Raw genomic sequence first — 26,625 nt, 5'->3', positions numbered from 1 at the left:
AATAAATAAAATGAACAATAACTGTTCTCAATAATTGTCAGAAGATTTTTTTGTTGGTAGGATGGAAGAGTCCTTTAGGCCTTATTATTCTGACTATACAGATACTGTAATGATAGAGGAATTGTTTTGTGGTGTTTCTTGCTTTTTCAGCATAAACCTAACACTACTACCAATTATTTAGCTGGTTAGCTATGACTATACAGAAAAAGGAGGAATAAAATGAATATACACTTCATACCAAGAAGAAATGGAAGCACAATGTATGATGAGACTCTAGACATTGAGTACTAATAATTTTCCCTTCTGTTTTCATAAATGGCTAGGAAGCAAGAGTGATTATTAAAGAAGCTAAAAACTTCTATCAGGAATTATTAGTATATGCTTAACACACTGCTCACTTAAAAATTGTGAACCTAACAAAAAGAAGCAGTAGAGAAGCGAATGTGATAATCAAAACAAGTAAGTGGAGATTAAAGATTGGAATAAACTAACAGAAATGCACTGAGGAAGAGGATTAAAATAACCACTTAAGTCAGTTGACATAAAATGCAACATTTTCTATGCATCAGTCTGGGACATGGGTAAGCATGCATTTTGTACTAGGACTTCTGAATGCATTGCCATCGGTAGTTTACCAAGAACTTTTACTTATAGTTATAAGAATGAAAGTAATTACTCTGGATTGAGGAGTATCTGAAATTCTACTGCAACATTAATACTGTAAGACAGCTTTAAAACTATTTCAGAGAACAAATTTCCTGTCCTGCTGTCACTCTTTCCACAACTAAATGATTATACTGTTTGAAATCAAGATACGTAAGAATGTTTAAGAACAAGACAGCAATCAATGTTAGATATCCAGTGAAATGTATGATTTCAGTCCCCGTGTCACAAGTTCCTAAATACTATATAGCAGAATAATTTCTAAACTCATTTACTGTTATATTTTGTGCTGTTTTTAGACTCTTTTATCTTGCCACATCAGGTAATTTCTTGGACCAGAGAATTATCTACAGTGGGATTAGATTCCAGGTCCTCGGCACGTGACGGTTCTTGGTTGCTGAACACATGACAGGAATGGTAGTATTTGGATAAGATATGTGGAACCTTTGTGAAGCAGTTGCTGGGACACTCTCAGGATCTGCTTCGTCTTACAATATCAAGTTAGAGAACCCAGAAATGCCCTATAGTTCATATATACCACATTACTGTAGTCAAGATTTGAGGTTAGGTCAGGCATCCCCAAACTGCGGCCCTCCAGATGTTTTGGCGTACAACTCCCATGATTCCTAGCTAACAGGACCAGTGGTCAGGGATGATGGGAATTGTAGTCCAAAACATCTGGAGGGCCGAACTTTGGGGGTGCCTGGGTTAGGTCATAAATTATTGTTGCAAGATTGAATCTGAAAAAGATGTACAGCCTCTTACCAGGAGGTCTTTATTGGTACCATCATATCCCAAGATTCAGGGGCATCCTCTATGCAACCAAGTTTAATCTTATACTTCTATATAACCAAATAGGTACATTAAAAAAAAAGGCTACGTGACATTAAGTTCGCTCCTTGTGTTTGGAAATAAAACTGTAGGACATCTAGTTCTCTCCTTGTGTTGTTCCCATCTATAAAATATGCTATTTCTGTACAGCTTTTCTAAATAAGTTACTAAGTTAAGGCTAATAAAAACATGAGAACTGCGAGCTAAAATTACTCCTATTTTTACATGAATGAGAAACATGTCAAATCCCACCCCCAAAGGTTTTAGTTAAAGAAAAGATTCAGTCACTAATTCTTCTCCTATATCTTATTTCAGAAGTCAAAGCAGTTACTAATTCCATTTTAGTCATTAACACTTTCACACAGCAATTGCATAACATACACCTCCCAAATCTTCAATAAGAATTCAACTGTTATGTAAAATCATCTAGACTGAGCAACAGTGATGCTCAGTACTCCTTTGGTATTTGTATCACAACTGCTTTGAGTTCTTAAGTAGAAACCTTAAATGCAGTGACTGTTAAAAGTCTTGTATCAAATGTATAACAAACCTGGTAGGGAGAGTACAACATCCATCAGCTGTCAGCCTGACTTGAGTTTCATAGCTATCCAAGGGGCAAGCAACTTGCTGGACAGGAGGACATTCTACTGTGCTACAGTCTATGCTGAACACTGTTGGAAGAAAAATATATTTAAAAATTGATTAGAACTCGCATTACTTTAGAAAAAATGACAATAAAGAGTCCAATTATTTCACAGGGGACCTGGAGGAGTGTCTCCTTCCATTTATATATGGCCAGAAAAAATAAAGCAATCCTCAGGTGCCCTTGCCAAATGAGGTGAGGCAGACAGCTACTAAACAGAGGGCCTACAGAATGCTCCCCACAGAGATGCTCACCTGGCACCTACACTTAAGTCCTTTTGTCACCAGGTGAATACATTATCATTTTCTCAGGCTTTTTAGAAGCATTTTAGTATTTCTTAGATATTTTACAGTACTGTACTGCTATTCTCTGCTTGTTTTTGGACCTGTATTGTGCTTTTTAATTCTCTTTTAGATTTCATAAATCGTTCCTTCTTGTAGTTTTAATGTTCACTGTAAACTACCCAAAGAACTTTGGTTATTGGGCAGTGTACAAGGATTAGATAGACAGACAGATACAGTGGTACCTCGGTTTATGAACACAATTGGTTCCGGAAGTCTGTTCATAAACTGAAGCGTTCATAAACTGAAGCGAACTTTCCCATTGAAAGTAATGGAAAGTGGATTAATCCGTTCCAGACGGTCCGCGGAGTAACCGTTCATAAACTGAAGCGAACTTTCCCATTGAAAGTAATGGAAAGTGGATTAATCCGTTCCAGACGGGTCCGCGGAGTACTTAAACTGAAGCGTTCATAAACTGAAACATGGGTGTAATTGGTTCCGGAAGTCTGTTCATAAACTGAAGCGTTCATAAACTGAAGCGAACTTTCCCATTAAAAGTAATGGAAAGTGAATTAATCCGTTCCAGATGGGTCCGCGGCGTTCATAAACTGAAAATTCATAAACCGAGGTGTTCATAAACCGAGGTTCCACTGTAGATAGAATAATATGGTACAAAGGTCACTGAATGCCAACCATAATACTTCAACACCAGCTTCTGGAGGATTGCAAATGCAGACAAGGACATATGCCAACCAACAGTCCCCAAACCTAAATTCTCAAAGGTTTATCACATATCAAGTAGGTGGGGAGGGTAATTATGCCTGCTTCCATGCATTAATATAACATGTAATTCTGATATTTGCATATTAACTCTGAAGCAAGTACAACTGATATGTGCAATCTTTAAACCCCATTTTGAGTCTTGTTACACATTTCTGGAATATGTGCATTGGAATTAAGAAGAGAGTGTATGTTGTTTTTATATAATATGCCAAAACATCGAGGCAAGACATACTCATAGGTGGGGCAGCTTCCAACCATTCCAGCCAAAAGTGGTGACCATAAATTTTATCCTGGAGACAGAGGCATTATAACATTAATGTTATTATTTCAAAATGGAATGTTGTTAAGTGACTTGCCAACCAGTGGTATACAATTTATAAAAGGCAGCTCAGTTGCCAGAAGACTTGGGAGCGGCCATTTCTGGCACAGTAGGCTAGGTGCTTTGCAGGGGCTGCATTGGTATTGCAGAACTTACTAGTAGTTCTCCCTCATGGTGGCTAGATATCCAATTCCCTTTTAGTTAGCAGCCAGCCATCACACCAACTGGCTGTTCCAAGTGAAACACAACCAATGCAGCCAGCATGCTGTGTTTGTTTGCGACAGCTGAATTACTGACAGCAGCAGTTTAGAAAGCAAAGGGACAGGACATAATTTCAGTAATCCACAATGGTAAATTTCCATGTGTGTGTGTGCACAGGGAAGAGGTAGGTTGTCTGTGTCATATCCTTTATCAATGAAGGAGGTTGTGCTGTGGTTTCCACCTAGACTATTCTTTGCCCCCAACATCAACTGCCCTGGGGAAGGATCCTGATATTGTTTATTGTGGGTTTAAAAAACCTTATAGGCCACTTATAAAGACTTATGTCACTTATAAGCCACCTTATACTTCTACCCCGAAAGGTGAGAAATAAAAAATCATAATAAGTAAATAGGTGCACATGCATCCCTCCTTCCTTTCCTCTGTGTATGTTTACATTCCCTGCAAATATTCACAGAGGCTGATAAACAGTCACAAAAGGTAAGTGAGTGAATTTCACGCACGGCATTTGCACTTAGCACTACCACCAGTACTTTCCTTCTATAAAAGGAACTGCTAGTGATGAGGTGCTTGTGCTTCCATTTATCCAATCAATGAAAGTTGTATTCCAATCTAGCCAAGGTTTCAGTACAGGGAGGGACAAATTATCTATGTATCTGTATAGCTTCCTCTCAAGCCCAGACACCATTTGGGACCCCAATACCAGATCCACCCTATTTTTTGCTCTCTTTTTGTAATTTTAAGTTTTTAATTTTGTATTTTAAATTGTTGAGACATCAGAGTGAAGGACATATAATAAATTAGATAAGATATCTTTATTGTCATTGTCCCCTTGCGGAAACAACAAAAGTAAAATAATAATAGCCACAATATATTCAGTATGTGCCCATTTATGGATGTCTCAATCTGTCTAGATGGTGATTGCAATCCCAAAACACATACTGGACAGTCCCTTTGAAGTCAGCTGGATTTGCCCTTGAGGAGACTTGATTTCAATCAGTCTGGGAATGCCCCTTATTTTTATGCGTAAACAACCAATGAAAGAGAAGGTGCATGATGGTCTATTTTTCAGTTCTCTGTCAGTTTCCAAAACAGGTTCAATTCCAAACATTCATCTCTACATCTTGTACACTAGAGGAGATGTTATTCTGTCAGACAAGAGAGATCAGTTCACAGATCATAAAATAGTTATAGTCTAGCTTTCATCATGCACTGCTTTCCACCAAATGGTTTTATCATCATCATTAGTGAACACTAACTGCCACTGGACTGAAAGCTTGCACATGATTATCAAACAATTATGTTACCTAGCTTGTTAACACAAGGAGTCAGAGAAATCAGTTTTGTAGCACCTGCCTCACATTTCTTTGCATATGTTATTCCATCAGTGTTCCTGTTTTGAATAGCTTGTAAGATAGGAAAGAGTTTGGCTGGGGTGAAATTTTCTCTGATAGTGCAGTGATAGAGACAGTGACAGGAAAAGAGACACACGAAGGGAGTTCATTTTCGATAGTCAGCTCTAGGTTAATATGCATAAACACTGAGGTAATTGGGCTGGGGGGAGGGTTAAAGGTACACATTACCTGGTTTACATTCATAGAAGTCACAGCATTCCCCCGGCTTGCCTGATGCTTTAGAAACCAATATATTCAAATAGCCTGGTTGGCAAACTTTCCTCAAGCACCCTGTAGGGTTGCACACGCAGCGGCTAGGTAGAGGGCAGCATTCACCAGGTGGCGCATACCCTTCAATCAAAATAGAATCTTCTGGACAGCGAGGAGAAAACTGTACTTCACAACGGGCCTTGGAGCAGTCAGGCTTTTCTTCTGAAAACAAGACAGTGTGTGGATGTCAGTAATATGTTGTCCTGTTAATTTAAAGCTTCGGACATTCATACCATACAGAGGAGGTATCGCTAGAAACTGTGTTGATGGAGCTATGTCCATTCCCCCCAAAGGGGTGTCACCTGTTTTTGCCAAAATCTGCCATTGCAGGTAACAGAAAAATGGACAAAAAAGACCCATGACACCTTAAAGCAGATCTTTCCAAACTTTTTATGTTGGTGACACACTTTTTAGACATACATTTCACAACACAGTAATTCAGTTTTACTAGCAAACTAGAGGTTAAACTAACCCCTTTCCAGCCCTGGGAGGAGCACAGGGAGCGTTCGCATGATATATCTACACACTTAAGTCAACATACTAATGTGTCGTGATACAGAAGTTTGGAAAGCTCTGCCTTAAAAATTAAAGAAAGACTTTTACTGCCAAGTACTTGCTTCCAAGTACTTGGCGGGACGTGGGTGGTGCTGCGGGTTAAACCACAGAGCCTAGGGCTTGCCAATCAGAAGGTCGGCGGTTCGAATCCCTGCGACGGGGTGAGCGCCCGTTGCTCGGTCCCACCTCCTGCCAACCTAGCATTTCGAAAGCATGTCAAAAGTGCAAGTAGATAGCTACAGCGGGAAGGTAAACGGCATTTCCGTGTGCTGCTCTGGTTCGCCAGAAGTGACTTTGTCATGCTGGCCGCATGACCTGGAAGCTGTACACCAGCTCCCTCGGCCAATAACGTGAGATGAGCGCCACAACCCCAAAGTCGGTCACGACTGGACCTAATGGTCAGGGGTCCCTTTACCTTACTTGTTTCATCATAGGCATGAAGTACACAGCAGGCACACATTTTCATCATTCTAAGTTTTTTACTCAGGCACGCATGTACACATACACAAACATCCTGGTACAAGTACATTGATTATGGTACCGGTAGCTTTACAAGGGGGGGTGGGATAATAATCCTCCTGGCAGATTTACCATTCTAAGACACCATTAATCTCAATCACTGAAACCTAGGCATGCCTGAAAAGTGGTAATATTTTGCTCCCTGCTGTACTGCCCAATTCCACTGTCACTGTATTTCCCCCGTCTCTCTTAACTTGGAGATGAGCAGCAGCGCTGTGTGCAGGAACATTTGGCTCTTGCTAAATTCCTCACCCTGGCTCTCACCAAGGCACTCCTCAAAGCGTTGTCACTTGTCTTTTCTGCCCCAGAGGTGAGGAAGATTGATGGCAACTCTACAAGCCAGAATGCCTCCCTTTCACCAGTGAGAAGGGAGTGCTTTGTTACTGGTGGCAGTGGGGCACAGACTCTTGTGCTTCCACCACTTGAGGCAAGTTGTTTCTCCTCATCCCATTGGTGGGCTGGTTCTGCTGAAAAGTGATCAAACTATATGGCACAATATATTAAAATCCTACAGATAACCATTGGAAGTATGGGGTGCTAACAGAGGGGTAACCTCTGGAGTGGACATGTTGTCTTCCTTCTGGGGTAGACTGTCCACCTTTGGTCCCCAACCTCCACACCTGTGGAGCTCTCACCTGTTGCTCCTAGAAGTCCCAGAAATGGCTTCAACAAGCTGGCTAAACCAGATGAGGGTACCCAAAAACAAGACCAATAGTAGGTCCAATGATCAAGAAGGCAGTTTCTGCACATGCTGTAGAAGGAAGTGAGGGGCAGATGGGGCTCATCAAGCTGGGAAGATAGCCCATCTAACAGAAGGAAATCTCTGATTCTAAACCTCCACTGCCTTGTGCGATATATTCAGGAGAAAGAAAAGGCTGAGTAAACCCTACACAAATCTGGAATGGAGTCCCCAAGATGGTTGAATGGCACTTTGTATGCCTCCTTCCAGCAACTCCTTCCTAGCAGCCAAGCTGGTGCCAGACGTATTGCTCTGCTTTCCTTTGGACTACATCAGTGAGGCAGAGAGGGAGGTCTTGTCGTCAGGGCAGCCCAGGACCACCATATACATTGTTCAGGCTTCTGCCCTGGGGAGGTCACTTCGGTACTGCTGATGCAGCAGCTTGACGTCACCTCCGGAAGCACACTTCATTGTCTTGAGATAAGACAAATGGCAACATTGGATAACCATTACCTTATGCACTTGCAGCCCTTATAAAGCTTTTATGTAATCAAATTTGTCAATGAACTGGGTACAGCCTTAAGTTTAGGAGACAGAAGTAAAAAAAGTTTTTAGGGATTAGGTGCTTAGGTATAATGAATTTATGGTTAAGGACAGAATGTCCACTTAATCTGACTTGTTCTCCATTCGTTTCTGGGTATACTCATTTTCTTCAGTACTAACATATAGAGCAGTGTTGATTGTTATACATGCTAGGGGGGTATGCATGGTATAAAATCAGTAGTATGATTCACGCTATCACATCAAGAAACTGTGTTGTTGAAGTATATGAAAAGTATAGCTGGTTATACTAGTGTCCTTCTGGAGAAACCTGCCGATGCCAATGGATCAGACTGGATGAGTATAAGCAAACACTAGCATCTTTCCTCAATAACTGTCTGCAGCATGCTTTTTTGCTTTATTCCCAGAAGGTCCATGTGTGGTACTTTCTGCTTTTATTTCTGTTCAACCCAATCTGACATTTACTTCCCCATATTTACAGTCTCTAGGGTAGGAGTGGCTAGGAGTTTCTTTTTACAGGTCCAGTTGGTACTCAAGCTTTCAGTAAGAAGTGACTTGGCCACTTAGGTAACTTCCAATTGGGTTGTTGTGGCGTGGTAAGTGTGGCTGCCATTGAAGAAAGAAATGTCAATTGGTCTAAAATGCAGTGGCCAGATTACTGGGGTTCTATTAGGTAACATATAAACCCAGTTTCGCAACAGTTGCACTGGTTGCCAGATCATTTAGGGGCCCAATTCAAGGTGACATCATTCACTAAATCCTTTAACAACCAGAGACCCAAATACTGAAACACTGCCCCTACCCTTCCATCCCATCTGAACCCCTAAACGTTTTCCAGGTAAGCAGGTTTCAAGATAATATATTGCATATTTAACAGAACAACATAAAGGTAAAGGTAAAGGGACCGCTGACCATTAGGTCCAGTCGTGAATGACTCTGGGGTTGCGGCACTCATCTTGCATTATTGGCCAAGGGAGCCAGCGTACAGCTTCCAGGTCATATGGCCAGCATGACATAGCCACTTCTGGTGAACCAGGGCAGCACACGGAAACACTGTTTACCTTCCCACTGTAGCGGTTCCTATTTATCTATTTGCACTTTGACGTGCTTTCGAACTGCTAGGTTGGCAGGAGCTGGGACTGAGCAACGGGAGCTCACCCCGTTACGCGGATTCGAACCGCCGACCTTCTGATGGGCAAGCCCTAGCCTCTGTGGTTTAACCCACAGCGCCACCCGCGTCCCCCATAGTGATCTCTTTTTCATGAACATAGCGATCTCCTTTTCATGAATAACAGAGGCATACAAAGATTAGAGGAAATCTTTTCTTAAGAACTGTGATTTTCATGGGATGTAACAATGTGGCCATTATCTTTTTCAAATTACATTTTTATGTTCAAATTAAGCTTTATATTTCCAATGAATTTTACAGTAGGACCACACAATCCATAGTTAGTAAATCAACAATTTCACATTTCTTCACCAAGACTGCCATAGGGTTCAAGCAACTTGTTACTTTCTAATTTGTAAATTGTTCTTCCTCTTCATCTGACATAGTTCTTCAGATATATTCCTGAATGCAGTGGTTTAGGTATGGTGCAACACATATTCAGCTTTGATAGTTTTCTTTTCTTCAGTAGTTACTTTTGTGATTTAAAAATCTTAATTACAGTATGCATTTATAGTGTAAGCTGACTTTACATTTACTGTATAGTGTAAGATGCCGAGCACTGAATGCAGAAACGAAGGGTATAAGCTATGTGAATAGTGAATATGTATTGCAAATATTGCCCTAGATGCCTGCTTCTGGCCTTTAAATCAAGTGTATTTGTTAGTTTTCAAATCTGTAGCAATCCACTCCTCAAAGTCTTCACCCATTTATTATTTTATTCCATTTATATCGCACAGTTCCTCCAAATGAAGCCCAGGTTAACAATTTAAAAGTGATTAAGCAGAGGTTCTTAATTGTTTCTTGAGCAAGACTTCTCTTTTACCTATTTAGACCCTGACTCTTTGAGTACAGTGCCCATACACACCCTGGGATATCAGATCATTATTCTATGTTTAAATACTATCTAAATTTCCATAAACTGGACCACCCACATCACCATTTTATTGTTCAACGTTCTAATACTCACATTTGTTATAAATGGCCCTTTTAAAATTTAATATAATGGTTTTGAACTTTCTGGCCATTTTCCATTCCATTATTATATACTGAGGTTAGTTGTGCTGCTCACAGAATTTCATTCCTGTTTCAGGTCCCTTTTTCTTTCTGGCCAAAAGTGGTAAATTTCTCAACCTCCCCTCAAGCTACCCATAAAAGGGAAATGCCAGGCTCTTCCCTTGGCATCTTGGGAGGGTGGCATCTTTTGTATCTGAAAGCTGTAGCTTTCAACCAGGGCTCTATAATCACAACACTTTTGGAGGGAACGTTTCCTTAATGCAAGGGTCAGAAATTTGTGGCCTTCCCAGTGTTCAGACTCTTAACTCCCTTCAGTCCCAGGCAGCACAGTCATTGTCTGGAATGATACAAGTTTGACCCCAGCAACAACAAGAGGACCATAGGTTCTCTGCCCCGAATCAACATATTAGAAGTTGTTTCAGTGTTCTTTTGCAAGTTGAAGTTGCAAGTTCATTACAGCATATGCTTTCAAAATGATGCCCACTTCCTCAAATGTTTTTGCCACAATAAATGTGTTAGTCTTTAAGGCACCAAAAGGTTCTGGTTTCTTTGCTGCAGAAGACAAAGCACACCTAATCTTCTGGAGGAGAATCAGGTTGACTCTGCTAAGAAGAACAACACTGAAGAGCTATGGAGTGGTGGTTGTATTTTGTTATTCATATACAGACAATAAGAAAAGCAATTGTCAACCCCAATACCATTCCGTGATAGGAAAACCACTGCCACTTAACTGTTCTTGAAATGCTCAGTTATCTGAAGGACTCCATTGCTGAATGGATGCTTTAGGTTGTTTTTATTTTTATGTTTTATATTTCATCAAAACTTTTGTTATCTCAATGTTCTAAGTCATGGGTCATATGTGCAAGATATAATTGATCATTTTGTTTACAGTAAAACAATATATTTTTAAAAAAAATCCTGACCAATCCCTTTCTAAAATCCAAGCCCTTCTATCCCTCTTGCTGTTGCATTTTTGTTTCTGCCTGGTGTGTCAGTTATTAGTTAAGGCCTTTCCTTATGCCCCTACCCCATTCTAGCCCTACTTGCATTTGAGTAAAGCTCAATGTTAAATATCTTTAAGTCTGTGTATCTGAGAAATAGTATAATATATGTTCAACTGTTTGTCCTCTGGCTGAAAACTGATAGGCTCCACTTCCTCAGGAGGTGCTAGTATGCCTACAAATTTCATCCCAGGTCTACCAAAAAAAAGAAGTTATGATGATGATGATGATTATTATTACCAGGGACATTGACCCTGACATCCAATGCTGCATAGCTATTAATCTATTGCAACCATATCTGAAGATTACAAAACTGGGCAGGCTAGAAATCTCTCTATATACCAGTGCCATATTTATGTCTACATCTAGAAAAAAGTTCAACATGACTACCAGATTAAGTATGTTTGGGACTACAGGATGAGTGAATGTGTAAAGCTACCAGAGGACATGTGCTTCCCATTATGAATTAGTTGACTTTAGAGATATTTGTTTATTTAGTTGATTCCCATAATCAATAGCCAAATTACTTGCACAAATAATTACTCACCCAAGAAGCGTAATATTACAACTCTGAACTCATACATCACAGCTCTTCTGGAAAGGGCAAGTAAACCAGCTGATCAATGTGCATAAACTACCACCCAAATAATAATAATATATACAAGTCACTATTTCAGAAAATGCACACTAGCTACTGATTTCAAGCAAGTTTACAATAGCAATGTAACTGACAAGGTGCATAGTTACTCCACCTAGTCAGAGGAATCCTATTTCACTTGAAGGATGGAAATAAAACTGTATTTGCAGTTGACTGTTGTATTTGCAGAGAGTGGGGAATCAGTCATCATGTGTTTCTCCAAGGCCCAGGTACAACCTGAATTCTACAAAGCACCTAAAAGGCCCTTTTTGAATGCCTGCTACCTTTCCCAACACTCCATCTTAAAACACTTATCAGACGCAGACATGGATGGCTTGATGCAACAAATTTCCTTTCTCTCTCCAACTACCTCTGTATTTTTTACCATCTAGCACCTAATGAAAAATTCAGTGAAACTTGAAAGCTTGTATGTGGCATACTATTTTGTGACCATTTGTTTGGCCTAATAAATATACTGTCCCCATATCAATAAAGCTTTTTGACCAATTCTGAAATGCTAACATACATAATATACAGTATTTGAAAATTACCACTATTTTATAACATATATTACCTTTTATTCTCTAAAACCAAACACAAAATCAAGTTTTATTCTTTCAAAACTGATGAAATTTTGCACAGAAGTCTAATTCAGCTAAAGCAATGCTGTTTTCCAGTGTTTCTGATTGCTTCTATATAATCTTATCTAAGTGAAATTATTCTTTTGAATGTTTTCCCCCTCTGATGCCTGGAAACTAAACAAATAAGGCATGAGAACATCCATGGGAGAGTTGAAAAACACTTATTTCAAAACAAAGCAAGATTTTTTGAAATAACTCCTTTATTACAGTACGTAATTTGTCTTACTCAGAATACAATCCTATGCATGCTTCCTTGGAAGTAAGTCTCATTGAACATAGTAGCACTTACACTTAAGTAAACATGTATAGGATTGCACTGTCAGACATGCAAAGAGTTCAACTCAAATTATGCCTGGTATTCTTTGTGGTCACTGTGCTGAAAACAGTTGTTCTTTTTATTTTATATCCCTTGTTAAATCCACACTAAAACACAAAACACCTTTCTTCCACTTGGCAGTCCCTTGCAGTTGTCATTGAAATAGATGCCAAACAATAGAAGTACTGTACAGTTATACACATGAGCAGGAAGGAAATATTAAAAGGATTAGGGATAAACAAGAAAAATGATTACCCAGCTGAAGCAGTCAGCCAGACAGGCATCCCTACAGGAATGCAAAATACCCAAAAGGATTTTCAGGATATCAAAAGGATAGTTAATTAGATTTTAAAGAGAGATTATCTTGGACACACAATATGTATAACATCCCAAATGGATGAACTGGTTTGAGATAAAAAAAAGAACTACACTGAACTTTTACATGATCTTCAAATTGTAGTTGGACTTGTAAAAAAATGCTCTCGATTTTTAGGGACAGGATCAAGGTTTTATACAACAACATACATGACAAACTGGCAGATTGTTTTATTTACATTTATATAACAGCATTATGATATTGGCAGTTTTATTTTCAATCCTTTCTTAATGATCCAGGAACAAGGAATTTGCCTTTCTTGCAGCTCCACCAACTGGATCAACATTTTCACTGAGCTATCAAAGACAATCTCAATATGCCTTTCCTGGTCAAACCCTAACAGTTCACCTTAAAGACCAACTAAGTTTATATTTTGGTATGAGCTTTCGTGTGCATGCACACTTCTTCAGAAAAAACTTAGTTGGTCTTTAAGGTGCTACTGAAGGAATTTTTTTATTTTGCTTCGACTCAGACCAACACGGCTACCTACCTGTACCTAACAGTTCAGATCACATTAACATATATGCAGAGTTAGGATTTTCTGCCCCAATGCATATCACTTTACACTTTTATAGTTACACTTTTGATGACTTCTTGTCATCAGAAAACTTGACTACCTCACTTCTCACTCCTAGCTCCAGGTCATCTATGAACAAGTTAAAAGGCACATTTGCCAATACTGACTTGGCAGATCCTTCCCATTGTGAAAACTGTTCCTTTCCTCCTCTCAGGATTCTGCTCTTTAACCAGTTACTGATCCATTAGAAGGACTCTCTTATCCTATAATACTAAATGATGAATTTAGACCATACACTCCTATGTTCAAATCCCTGCTTATCTATGAAGCTCACCAGATGAAGTTGGGCAGTCACTCTCAGCTTAATCTAAACCTCATGAAAAGACCCTGATGTTGGGAAAGATGGAGGGCACTAGGAGAAGGGGACGACAGAGGACGAGATGGCTGGACAGTGTTCTTGAAGCTACAAACATGAGTTTGACTAAACTGTGGGAGGCAGTGGAAGACAGGAGTGCCTGGCGTGCTCTGGCCCATGGGGTCACAAAGAGTCGGACACAACTAAACAACAACAAGTAGTTGTTGAGGACAAAGTAAGACAACTGGGAAGCATGTATACTTACTTGAACTGCCAGAGGAAAGAATGAGAATTTCTATCCTAGCCCCTCCCAAACAAGCTACAAAGGGAATAAGGCAGACCCTCTAAGCCAGGCATGTCCAAAGTCTGTTTTGGGGGCCTAATCCGGCCCGACAGTCAGTTTAATCCGGCCCCTGGGGCAGTTTATTTCCTGGGGTAAAATCCTAAAAAACCTCAACAACTCCAACCCTAAAAAAAGGTCAACAACTTTGGTCAGCCCTCATGGCCCTTCATCAAATCTGGCCCTCTTTGAAAAAAGTTTGGACACCACTGCAAGCAGAAGCGTAAGATTTCTAGAAGTCAACATCTAATATTTAGCTAGGAATTTGATATATTTTTGAGCCCTAACCCCACCCTGTCACATGTTGAACACTCATAATGTATCTGAATTGCATACACATGAAAGCTCATACCAATGAAAACTTAGTTGGTCTCTAAGGTGCTACTGGAAGGAGTATTTTTATTTTGTTTCGACTCATGATGTTGTCAGTGTAAAACTAATTTTATTAATTTTCATGATCTTTAACAAACTAAAATTTCTAAGCAGCACAATCTCACCTGGTGAGGTAAGATAGCTAACTGCTCAGTGTGGCAGATTTCCAGGGGTACTGCACATTAGTAATATCAATGACTCAGAAAACCACTATGTATACTTTCAGGGAAAGTGCACAAAGCCAGTTGAGTAGCAAAATTGAATGGTATCACCTGGATTCCAGGAAACATGATACAGTTTTCTGAATTTCATATGATAGGGTATAAATACAGGTATAGGGGGAAGTAGAATAGGAGCGACTAGCACTGAGAATGTAGCAGCCTGGTCAATTCTTAGTCAATGCTGCATTGCTACACTGCAAGTGGGGGTGGGATTTTAATTTATCCAGGAGAGGAAGAAACCTTAATCTTGCCCACTTTTATTCGTATCAGCCAAAAATACCAGCGACAGAGAGAGATCAATGTAAGATAAGAGACATACATTACAAACCCAATATGACTACAAAAGATGAGATGGGAAGAATACATGTCACAAACTGACACTTTATCACTGAATAGTAGCATAAACCTGCTATTAGCGCCATATTTAATCCAACTGTCAGAATTGAAGATTAGGTATATAAGGAACTAAAGCAGCTCCCCCATTCTCTCTTCAAAGTTAAGACTTCATACCATTTTGCAAGTAAGACAAGAATATGTAAACTGGGAGTGGGTAGAATATTGACTGTGGTACTCTCATATTCACCAGTATATGGGAAACAGCAGAACTGTCAATCTCTTCATCACTTACAAAAGGTTCTGAAAAAGGTCTCTGTCAATTCTCCACCTATGTGGAAGGTACTGCATTTCAATCATCTACCATGCCAAATTCAAAAGCTGTTCTGAGGGCAGGCACAAGGAGGCAGTCACTGGCTTGCATAGGTTGACAGAAGATGAGGAAGGGAACACAATCATGATTTACTTTGTTTTAAGTTAGAGATATCCAATTATAGGAGATTCATAAATATTTCCCATAATAGATATAGGGGGTTATTACAAACAATTGCAAGAAGGGAATTCATTTATGTGAAATTTATTACTAAAATAATTCAGTAGTAACCATCAAGGGAGAGTGTGCATCCAACAACACACACACACACACACACACACACACACACACACACACACACACACACGAGAAACTAAACATGATAGTGTTTAAAAGGGAAAAAAGTTGTGCACAACCCAACCAAAAATGTTAACATTACTTATCTGGAAGTATATTTAAAATTCTGAATTCACAGGCCTTACAGCCATCAAAATATGTGCTATCAACTTGTTTTTATGAGATACACTGTTTGCATGTCATGCATCAGTTGTGCCAGCTTTGCTTCACTAGTGTGCAAGAAAAACAAACCACAATTCCTGCCTTGGAAATGGGTCTGAACTGGGAATTGTTAAAACTTCACCCATAATGTAGTATCAATTATACTTACAGTATATTGCATAGTACTACAGTGGAACCTCGGTTTATGAACACCTCGGTTTATGAATTTTCTGTTTACGAACGCCGCGGACCCATCTGGAACGGATTAATTCACTTTCCATTACTTTCAATGGGAAAGTTCGTTTCAGTTTATGAACGCTTCAGTTTAGGAACAGACTTCCGGAACCAATTACACCCATGCTTCAGTTTATGAACGCTTCAGTTTAAGTACTCCGTGGACCCGTCTGGAACGGATTAATCCACTTTCCATTACTTTCAATGGGAAAGTTCGCTTCAGTTTATGAATGCTTCAGTTTAAGTACTCCGCGGACTGTCTGGAACGGATTAATTCATTTTCCATTATTTTCAATGGGAAAGCTCGCTTCAGTTTATGAACGCTTCAGTTTATGAACAGACTTCCGGAACCAATTGTGTTCATAAACCGAGGTACCACTGTACTTTGTTGAGCAACACAAACTTCAGGAAGTTTCAGCTTTAAGTAGAAGAGCAATAAGACTACTTTTTAACCCAGGAAAATCTTTTCAAAAGTCGGGGGTCATCTTATATGCCGGGTCGTATTTCTTATACTGCGAGTATATCCCAAACTCTATATTTTAACTGGAAAAGTTGGGGGTCATCTTATACGCCGGAATATACGGGTATTTTTAAAATTACCTTGGGGAAAAAGGAAGCTACACAAACAAAAAGCTTTAATAATGACAACTGGAAAACAGGAGTGAATAAATGGTGAGAGAATAATAATAATAAAAACTCAAGCAGCACACTCAAAACTCAGTTGTAGCGGGGGGGGGGATGAGCCAGGTTTTTGGCCCTGGGTAGAGCCTCTAGAGAGGTGCCACTGAGGCCCCCAGCCTCGTGTGTGTGTGTGTGAGAGAGAGAGAGAGAGGGGGGGGGAGGGAGAGAGAGAGAGGGGGAGAGGGAGAGAGAGAGAGACTGGGTCTTTGTCCTGGGTGAGAATGAGTCTAGTTTCACCCCTGTCAAAACTTACGGGTCACTTACCTTTTACAGCTAAACATATTGAAGGATACATTAAAGTGGCTTGCTTCTCCTCATACTTATAATGTGCATTTTTTCACAAAGTACTAATTCTAATGCACACTAGTAAATGTAAGTAGCCTGCCACTTATTTTGGATTGATTCACAAACATCACAATGGTGTATATATTCTTGTCTAGGGAATTACATCAATACTACCACCACCTTGGTAGACTCACACCAAGCATCACTCTCCTCCACTAATTGTCTCTGCAGATATACGAACAAGTTGTGAACACCCAAGAAGATAGGTAATGTGATACTTTGCGGGGAGATGGACTTTGGGACATGTGTATAATTATGATCTAACACAAATCACCAAAATGAAAGTGGTGAATAAGTATTGCATGTATCAATCTATTATTACACACATGGTGTATTTCTTAATGTACGAATAAAAATATAGAACATTTAAGGAGCCGTTTTTAACAAAATTAATCAAGTCTTGGGGCACCTTAAAGACTAGCAAATTTATTAAGGCATAGGTTTTCAAGATCACTGTACACTTCATCAGATGCATGAAGTGCAATCTTGAGTTGTCAAACATTTGTACACATAGAGATGAAGGAAAGGTATATCTGAAACCAAAATAGTAACAGTGATCAAAGGCTCTATTCATGGTAAAACATCCTGATACTGGTAAGCTGATTAACATATACAGCAAGATAAAAAACCATGTTGACTGAAGCCACAGGTGACACAATGCAAATTGCCTAGTAAATTGTAATTCTACATTTGCACTGTACTATTCTGTTCAAGTATAAGCACCATAAGATCAGTTAGAGACTGTTCTTTGGAATTAAAATTCCCTGTGAACTCCTCAATCCTTTATGCATACAACTCATCATACATGAAACAGTGCAAAAAGAAAATAGAGCTACTAGTGTGATCCAGCTGGAGACCATTAATTGGGGGGGGGGAGCAAAGATGATATAAACAAAATTGAATGAAGAAGGGTATTCTTTATTAAGGTAATGAAGGCTCACATAAAAAAAATCTTTATAACTTCAGAGCTGGAGGGAGGAGCAAAGGAGGGATCAGAGGAAGAGGCAGGTCAGGCAAGTGAAGGACCGGGTGCTTCCCCATCTTCTCCTATATCACTGCCTCCCAGGACCAAGAGGGGACTGAAAAGGGATGAGCAGAGAAAGTTTCCATGTAGGCGTAATCTCTGGCTGCATGTGCACAGCCCATCAGGGGAAGGTACATAAGCTGGTTGAGGGGGAGTAGTCCCCAGTTGGGGTAACTGCTCCATGAAGCTGTTTTGCCAATTAACTCTGCAGCTTCTTTAAAGGATCTTTGGTAGTCAATGTATGAGGGAAATGATATTTTTATTTGAATAGGAAAACCTCCTCAAACAGAAACCCCCCCCAACAACTCTCAAACAGTAAACCTTCTTACAATGAGAAATAACCCCAAAGGAATAACCCCCAAAAGAACAATTTCCCCCACCAGACCTTCACCCACATACAACACCAGATCCAACTGTTGGAAGCCTCAGCAGTGTTTGGTCCATCATCCTCTTCCTACTCGACCATGTTGCCCTGCACTATTTGTACCTGCCTCAACCAGGCAGGGATCCTAATCTGGGAAATCAAACCCCAGATGGGCCACACTCGAGGGCAGGAGTACTCCTGCAAGGACTCACAAGAAGGGTTGGCTGCGTAAAGCCGAACCTATACCTCCTCTATTTTTCTTCTTCCACGTTTTCCACTAAAAGAGTGCCAATCTGGGAATAGCTGTGTAGACACTAGATTGGTGCATGTAGGTATCCAGAGCTGTAGAAGCAATTGTAAGTGCTATCTTTGACAATAAAGTTGACTATCTGCCGTGTGCAGTCCTTTGGCTGAGAAGCACCTTTGACAATAACAGGCTGAGAGCTACACTCAATCAGAGTTTCAACCTCCATATAGGCATTGCGTGCGCAGAGGTCACAGCCTTTCTCCATAACCGCTGAACTGTAATGTAACAAATCTCAAATCTGGCCACAACGTTCCATGTCCAACAGTGAGGGATCTGGCATAATCCCCCCCCCCAAATCAAACCTTTCATGCCTAAAATAATGATTAAACACAAAAAGTGGTGCCCAAATTAGACGTCACCAGCAGAAGCTCTGAAGACTCCAGCAGCATCCAACAGAAAGGCAGATCGCTCACTGCTGCCTCGAAAGCCGCGCCACCAGGTGACACCACAAAATTCCACAGCAACCAACTGAAAACAGGCCTTTTGCAGCAACAAGGCCCAACATTGCCAAGTGGAGGTAGGGGCCTGCCTGGGGGTGGGAGGGCCGAATAGGGGGCAGGGATAGGTAATGGGTCAGAACAGGGTGGGGGGAGACACAGGGATGAAACCTGCCCTCTCCACAGTATCTCGCCTCTGCTTTGCAGACTAGGCTGAGTGGATTTAGGGGCCTGCGGGGGGGGGGGGGAGAAGAGGCTGCAGCATAGAATCAACTGAATATGGGCCTTTCACAGGGTCGTGCCTTTGGGTAGAATAAATGTTATTTCACATAACACACGTGGGTAGGGGAGTCAGGGTTGGGACAGGGCAAAATTTTACAGAACATGCGCATTGGGGGAATGATTGTGTGCAAAATGAACGTGTCACAGGGATAACCCGGGGGGGGGGTTGGACGGAGGAGAGGAGGGAAATCACAGGGGTAAGTGGGGAGGAGAGGGGGGGGAATCACAGGAATAAGCCGGGGGTGGGGGAAAGAGGGGGCATAATAGATCATGGATCAGGACAGAGTTGGGGGATTCACAGGGATGAGGGGGCAATCACAGGAATAAGCCGGGGGGGGGTGAGGGGAGGAGTGGGGGAAAACACAGGGAAACATCATGGATCGGAACAGGGTAGGGGAAATCACACAAATAACCCACAGCAATGCGTGGCAGGGCCAGCTAGTAGAGGTATAAGAGTGAATACTACTGCTGGTTTGTTGTATATCCTAACGGAAATGTGTGGATAAAAGCACTGAATAACAATGCATAATTGTTGCAAGCTACTCTCTCCAACCCCCAACCTGCAAAGGCACCCAACACCCCTAGACAACACTGTGGGGTTCTTGTAAATCACTCAAAAGCCTGATGTACAGTTTACAGTGTGCATTACACTGCAGGCATGCCATAAATGCCTATCACCCATCCACAGTCCCTTCCTGCTACATAGGACCAGTGAACTGCAGTTTTCTTCAGAATTTGCATTGGGTTTTTTCTTTCTTTTAATATTTCACACATTGATCAGAGGAAAAGGCAGTTGTTGAATCTGCCTATTTACTTGTGCTCATTAAATCACCAAAAAATATTCCGTTCTTCCCTCCAGTCACCAGAAGAGTTTTGTGCATGCATCACCTGCCTAATGTACAAGGAAAGGGGTAGACGAAGAACACATCTTAATCTTTACTTTTGTGTGAGAGAAAACAGAAATTTTACTTAACTGAATTGTGGTTTAGAGTCCCCATCAACCAGGTAAATGAATGAACACAAGCATTAAAAACATCCTGGAAAGCTAGGATCACACCACAGAGAAGGGGCTCACTGTGCAAAACTTGCAGTAAAACCCACTTGCATCACCTTATTTTCATCATAAAACTGTATACAATTTCCTTAAAACATATAAAGCTGCCTTTTGGTGAGTCTTTTGTCCCATCTGATTAGTATTACCCTCCAAGCTTCAGACAAAATACCAGATACCTGATGCTTTTAACGGCAGGTTCCAGGGATAAAACCTGGGATATATGCAAAGTAGGTACCCAGCCACTGAGGCAAATCTCTCTGCCAAGCACAGCTTCTCATCTCCTATGCAAGTTGAGAGTGGGAGTCTAATCTGGTCTAAGAGGAAGAGCAGCTGGTGGTGGTGGTGAGGGTCTGCAGAAGAAAACCACCAAACGGACAGGGAGAGTGAAAATGTTCTTCTCATACCTAAATGTTTCTCTCACCCTCCTGGCGCCCATTTGTACAATGTTTGGTTCCATGCTCAAAGTGGTCCAATTGCTCACTTTGTCAATGCTCTGATCCCAAAGATCTACTTCTGAAAAGGTAAAGGGATCCCTGACCATTAGGTCCAGTCATGACCGACTCTGGGGTTGCGCGCTCATCTCCCATTATTGGCTGAGGGAGCCGGCGTACAGCTTCCAGGTCATGTGGCCAGCATGACAAAGCCGCTTCTGGCGAACCAAAGCAGCACACGGAAACGCTGTTTACCTTCACGCTGTAGCGGTCCCTATTTATCTACTTGCACTTTGACGTGCTTTCGAACTGCTAGGTTGGCAGGAGCTGGGACCGAGCAATGGGAACTCACCCCGTCGCAGGGATTCGAACCGCCGACCTTCTGATCAGCAAGCCCTAGGCTCTGTGGTTTTAATCCACAGCGCCACCTGCGTCCCCTGTACTAAGGGCAAAATCAAACATAGTACAAGCACATCCTCTTGCACGATGGGACTTCTTCCTCCCCTTCCCCTTGCAACTCCATGTGCCCTCTTAAAATGTGCCTGAGTGTTTTGGAGCACCCTCAGAAGCAGACTTTGGGGGCACATGAGGACTGGATTGAGTGAAGCAGAAAGTTCCTAAAGCAGCAATTAAAAAGCAATACTTGAAATATTTACTATTGAAGCTTATTATTTACTATTGACTTTAAACCAATCCATTAAAGTATGTTTTGCTTATATATGAATGAAAGGTAGTATTAAGCGTGGCATTTCACTATCCTCAATGCAATACAAATAAGAGCAGAGATAATCAGAATTATAACTTACCAAAGGCAGGCTAGTTAGTGCTTATATAACAGTGAACCACTCTAAACATTGATGTAAGAATTTGGCTGAGGGTGCAAAACAATTATTAAATATGGATTCCTCAATTTGAGCCTTAGCTGGATGTGATGAGTTCTAATGCAACAGAAAGAAGTTCTGAAGAAGGAACAATGTGTCTATTCCCAAATATCAAAGATCTTTCAACATTACCCAGAGTGGTTAGCTAGTTTAAAAATCAAACTCCTTCCTGGCAACAATTTTTCTTAAATACTGGTGGTATAGATTTTTTTTTTTTTGCAAAAAAGGACTACCAGTATATATTTTTGTAAGTAATCAACAATTAAATCACCCATTAACATGTTTGCTTTTGTCAAGTTCACTTGAAGCTCTTATTCTCAGCCAAAAGTATTCAAAAGTACTAATAGTATTCTAATAGCAATGAAAAGGTAAACACTTGTGTTGACCCTCATGCAATGGCAGGGGTGTAGTCTTACATAAGATACACTTAGTATGGTACTAAACTATGTGGTGGCAACCTAACTCGAGGTTGTTTTGGATGATATGAATTATTTGGACCACTGCAGTCAGGGTTCAATAATAATAATAAAAATTTATTATTTATACCCCACCCATCTGGCTGGATTTCCCCAGCTACTCTGGGCGGCTTCCAACAGAATATTAAAATAATCTATTAAATATTAAAAGCTTCCCTAAACAGGGCTGCATTCAGGTGTCTTCTAAAAGTCTGGTAGTTGTTTTTCTCTTTGACATCTGATGGGAGGGCATTCCACAGGGTGGGTGCCACTACCGAGAAGGCCCTCTGCCCCGGACCTTAGTGTCTGGGCAGAACGATGGGGGTGGAGATGCTCCTTCAGGTATACTGGGCCGGGGCTGTTTCGGGCTTTAAAGGTCAGCACCAACACTTTGAATTGTGCTCGGAAACGTACTGGGAGCCAATGTAGGTCTTTCAAGACCAGTGTTATGTGGTCTCGATGGCCACTCCCAGTCACCAGTTCTAGCCTGGGTTTGGGAATAAAACTACCCTGGCTCAGAAAGTAGCCAAGTTATTTTGACCTGCGGAAAAATCTGGCTTCTAGGGGAAGGAAATCTGGATGTCTCAGGAGAGCAGAGGAGAATGGACTCAAGGAGCTGCATTTAAGATCAATATAGTTCTCAGCCATGAAGGATTTCCCTGCCATTTGAGCAGTGCAAAGGAGCTAAGAACAAGGATAAGTGGAAGGATACATGAAGAAAAAACCCTACCTCAAGTGAACAGAAGGGGGATGCTACACCTTACACTTTTTCCCTTTTAGAGACTTATAGTGAGAGATGCCTCTTTAAATGAAACCATGAAAGCCAAATTATTCGACTCAAATAGCTGGCCACAGTTGAGAACAGGATGCAATACTGTAGGGATCTTTGGTGCAATCTAAGAAGCAAGATATCTCTGAATACTAGAAATCCATTGGAAGATTTAATTTTATGAAGTTGAAAAATTGGCTTGGAAATCATACAGTACAGTTTCAGGGCTACAGTATTTCAAGACTAACAAAGGGAGGGAGAGAGGGGTGATGTGTGAGGGGAAGGGTGAAAAATGAAGATTAATAAAATAAAATCCTGGCAGATAATTATAAGTTTTTGAAACTGCAAATAGTTTCAGTCAAAGGTAGAACTCTGGATCAGCATCTTCTCACAACTGTAGTGGGAACAAAACTCCTCATCCAACAGCAGCTTCAGTTTTCTTCCTGATTCAGAACTGTTTTCAGTGTTTCAAGTATAAACAGACTCATCGTCCTTCTATTGTAAAATACCAGAATTTGCTAGGAACTACCCTCCACTTTGAGCAATAGCCAAAAGCAACAAATCTAGTCACTTACATCCTTGTCACTCCATTTATACGGAACATAAAGAAATTTAGGAGCTGAGAAGTTGAGGTGCAAGCTTGTTAATTCATGAGGGGCTTGGCAGCAACATCTACTTTTAGGATGAATGGGAAAGAATATGCAATCTACTTTTTATTGGTTCTGATTAGCCCAGCTACTGATCAGCAGGGGGAAATTTGCCTCATGTGCAGCTGCACCAGAGATTTTCTTTATTCATAAGACAGCACCCAGATTTCCTGTTCAGTAAAGTGGGCATATGGCATATGGACACAATGGACAAAAAGGAGTGGAGGCAAAAGGGCTGAGCAGAAGTGGGTCCCCAGGTACAGGGGGAAGGATACAGAACACAATGATGACCAGAAGAATATGTTTTTTCATTTAGCTGACATAACTATTAAGTCAGAGTATTAATTTACTAAGTACCTTACTCAATTAAAAAAATAGGATGAAGGAAGCATTTCAATTTCTGCATATGTGCAAAGGGGGGCAATGAAAAACACTCAACCTTTTTGCCCTGCATGAGATTGTAAACAAAATGGGCAAGAACAGCAATGTAAATGAATACAATTTGCTTCAGCAAACAAATTGCTAATAAAACAAACAGAGCCACCAACAATTTAGGACCAAAGGAATATACTGATTGTTAGAAATAAACATCCCCCCCCAAAACCTGCTCAAGGAGACCATATTTGCCTAAATCCTAAAAACAAGAATGGAGAAAAGTTGACTTTCAAAGGAAGAGATGTGAATAAACTTGATACTGATGTTTAAAAGGCCCTTTCCTGTGTAACAACCTTGCCTCAGGTAAGCCTGGAGAAATCTCTTAAGGTTTACTGAGATTCTTATGGGAGAAGGCAGCCCTTGAAATGTCCTGGACCCAGAGAGTTGTAGGGTTTTAAAGTGCAAAAGCAACACTAAACTGGGTCAGCACTGAACCACTAAATGGTTGCAAAAACTGGTATTTTATATTCCAAATGCCCTACTATTGTCAATACCCTGGAAACAACATTCTGAACCACTTGTAATCTCCAGCTACTCTGAGGTAGCCCCAGATCAGAGTACACATTGTGACAGATGACAATACTGTGAATGCTGAAAGGAAATTAAGACATGTACATGAGGAAAGCAAGAGCCTAGAAGTTTGGGGAAAATGAGAACATTAGAGTGATGACCACTAGTTTTTGACAGGCATTTAACTGCCAAGCAGCAGAATCATGTATTCACAACCAGTGCTGTCTGTGATAAAGACAGAGCAAATAAAAGGAATCAACTACCAAGCAAATAAAAATGAATGCATACCATAGAGAGGTACCCACAAGAGGACACAATATATGCACTGTGTCATTTTTGTGCCCTCTTCAACTATGGGATAGAAGTCCCCAAAATAAACCAGGAACTACAAAAGAGTAGTATGTCCAACAGACAATGTCAATTGCTGAAACTTTTCCCACAATTGTATTTTCATACCAGGAAAGACCTGTTGAATTTCTGTTTCCAAAAATCCCCACCTGCAGTTAATTAATTTCCGCTAGGATGACGTGATCTTCATGAAGATTATAGCTTGGAATGGAAGGTCCCCAGCTTATGTCCCCAGCTGCACTCTCAAGGAAGATCACTGGCCGTGCAATTTGGCATTTAAAAAGTTAACAATTTTTTTTTCCAAGTCAGACTGCTTGGGGAAGGAGGGTATGCTTGTGTATGGTTATGGTGCCCACAGGTGTATCTCCAGTTTACAAATAAAGTATGCCCAAGGGCCCCCAAAGACTGGCAAACCCTGGACTATAGGAATTGTATTGGCACACTGACCAGTGCTGAGTCACCATTTGCTTTGAACAAACAGGATTTGAACTTTTGACATGAATATACCTACAACTGTGACTTCACTACACAGAACCATAGAATAACAGATGGAATGTACTTCAAGGGTCATCTAGTCCACACTAGTTAAAAACACTGAAAGGCAGGAAATACCTCATTTGTCGCAAAACAACTGGTTAGAATAGCACACATTTTACTTTGTAACTCATTTCACAAACCCTAGAGACTTAAAAGTTCAGAGACTGGGGTCCCTGCTGCCTCTGTGTCTGGTACAGCAGTACCCCTTCTAACCCCCCACAATAAATCTGACCATAGAGAAGGGAGAAAGAATGGGGAAGAATGCTAAACCATAGAGAGAAAGGGAATGGAAGAAAAGCAGTAAGAGAAATTCAGATAGAATTTTTAAAAAATTAGTATCTGTCGAGTGAAATCTTACCTAAGTTCCAACTTTTTCAAATTTACAAAACCATCCAAAATTACTTGTCTGAGAATCCATTCTTACTAGACACGGGAATAAATATCAGCACCTCTTTAGGTTCTTCAACTATATCATCTGGACTTTTCCAAAAGTCCATCAACAAGGAAAGCTAAGAAACCAGGTCTCCTCTTTGAGGCTGGAAAATGAAGCACTGTCCTCATTCTGAATTCACTTTTACAAACCTAAATATCAGTATCATGTTGCCACACAGTCAATGTCATGCCTGACAGGCCGTCAATTTAAGGCAAACTAAATTGCAGCTGCTATGAACATCAAACAGCAATATCGAAAGCAACACGATGGCCAGAAACAATTACAGTATAGAAAACTTTATGGAATAATGCAAAACATCAAAATTATCAAACTGAAGTCTCAGAAAGTCCTTGAATAAGTCACGATGACAGACTTTACCGGATCTCCACTGGGTAAAAGTCTGGCACCGTGACTTATTCAAGGACTTTCCGAGACTTCAATTTGATAGTTTTGATGTTTTGCATTATTCCATAAAGTTTTCTATACTGTAATTGTTTCTGGCCATCGTGCTGCTTTCAATATTGCTGAGTCATATTTTGTAACACAGGGGTTTGTTTGTTTACTCATGAACATCAAACAAGCAGGACCTGAAATGGTACAGGGGTTTCATGAGACTAACTTCCATCCCCTTG

General features: G+C 40.6%; 1 protein-coding gene across 4 annotated transcripts in view; it reads right to left on the bottom strand.

The window, feature by feature from the left end:
* The window catches only part of CRIM1 (cysteine rich transmembrane BMP regulator 1), a 128,632-nt gene that overhangs the window by 49,107 nt on the left and 52,900 nt on the right, over positions 1 to 26,625 (bottom strand). For 3 of the 4 annotated variants that reach the window (XM_035108298.2, XM_035108299.2, XM_035108300.2), the window contains 2 exons: positions 5,323 to 5,565; positions 2,045 to 2,165 (listed from right to left, as the gene is read on the bottom strand). In XM_035108298.2, the coding sequence (XP_034964189.2) occupies positions 2,045 to 2,165; positions 5,323 to 5,565 (364 nt within the window). The remainder of the gene's footprint in view (positions 1 to 2,044; positions 2,166 to 5,322; positions 5,566 to 26,625) is intronic. The other variant, XM_060272897.1, reaches the window with a different exon arrangement.

Source organism: Zootoca vivipara, chromosome 3 (genome assembly GCF_963506605.1).
Source record: "Zootoca vivipara chromosome 3, rZooViv1.1, whole genome shotgun sequence".
NCBI lineage: Eukaryota > Metazoa > Chordata > Lepidosauria > Squamata > Lacertidae > Zootoca > Zootoca vivipara.
Note: the sequence above shows the minus strand (reverse complement) of the source record. Positions and strands in the feature narration are given on the sequence as shown.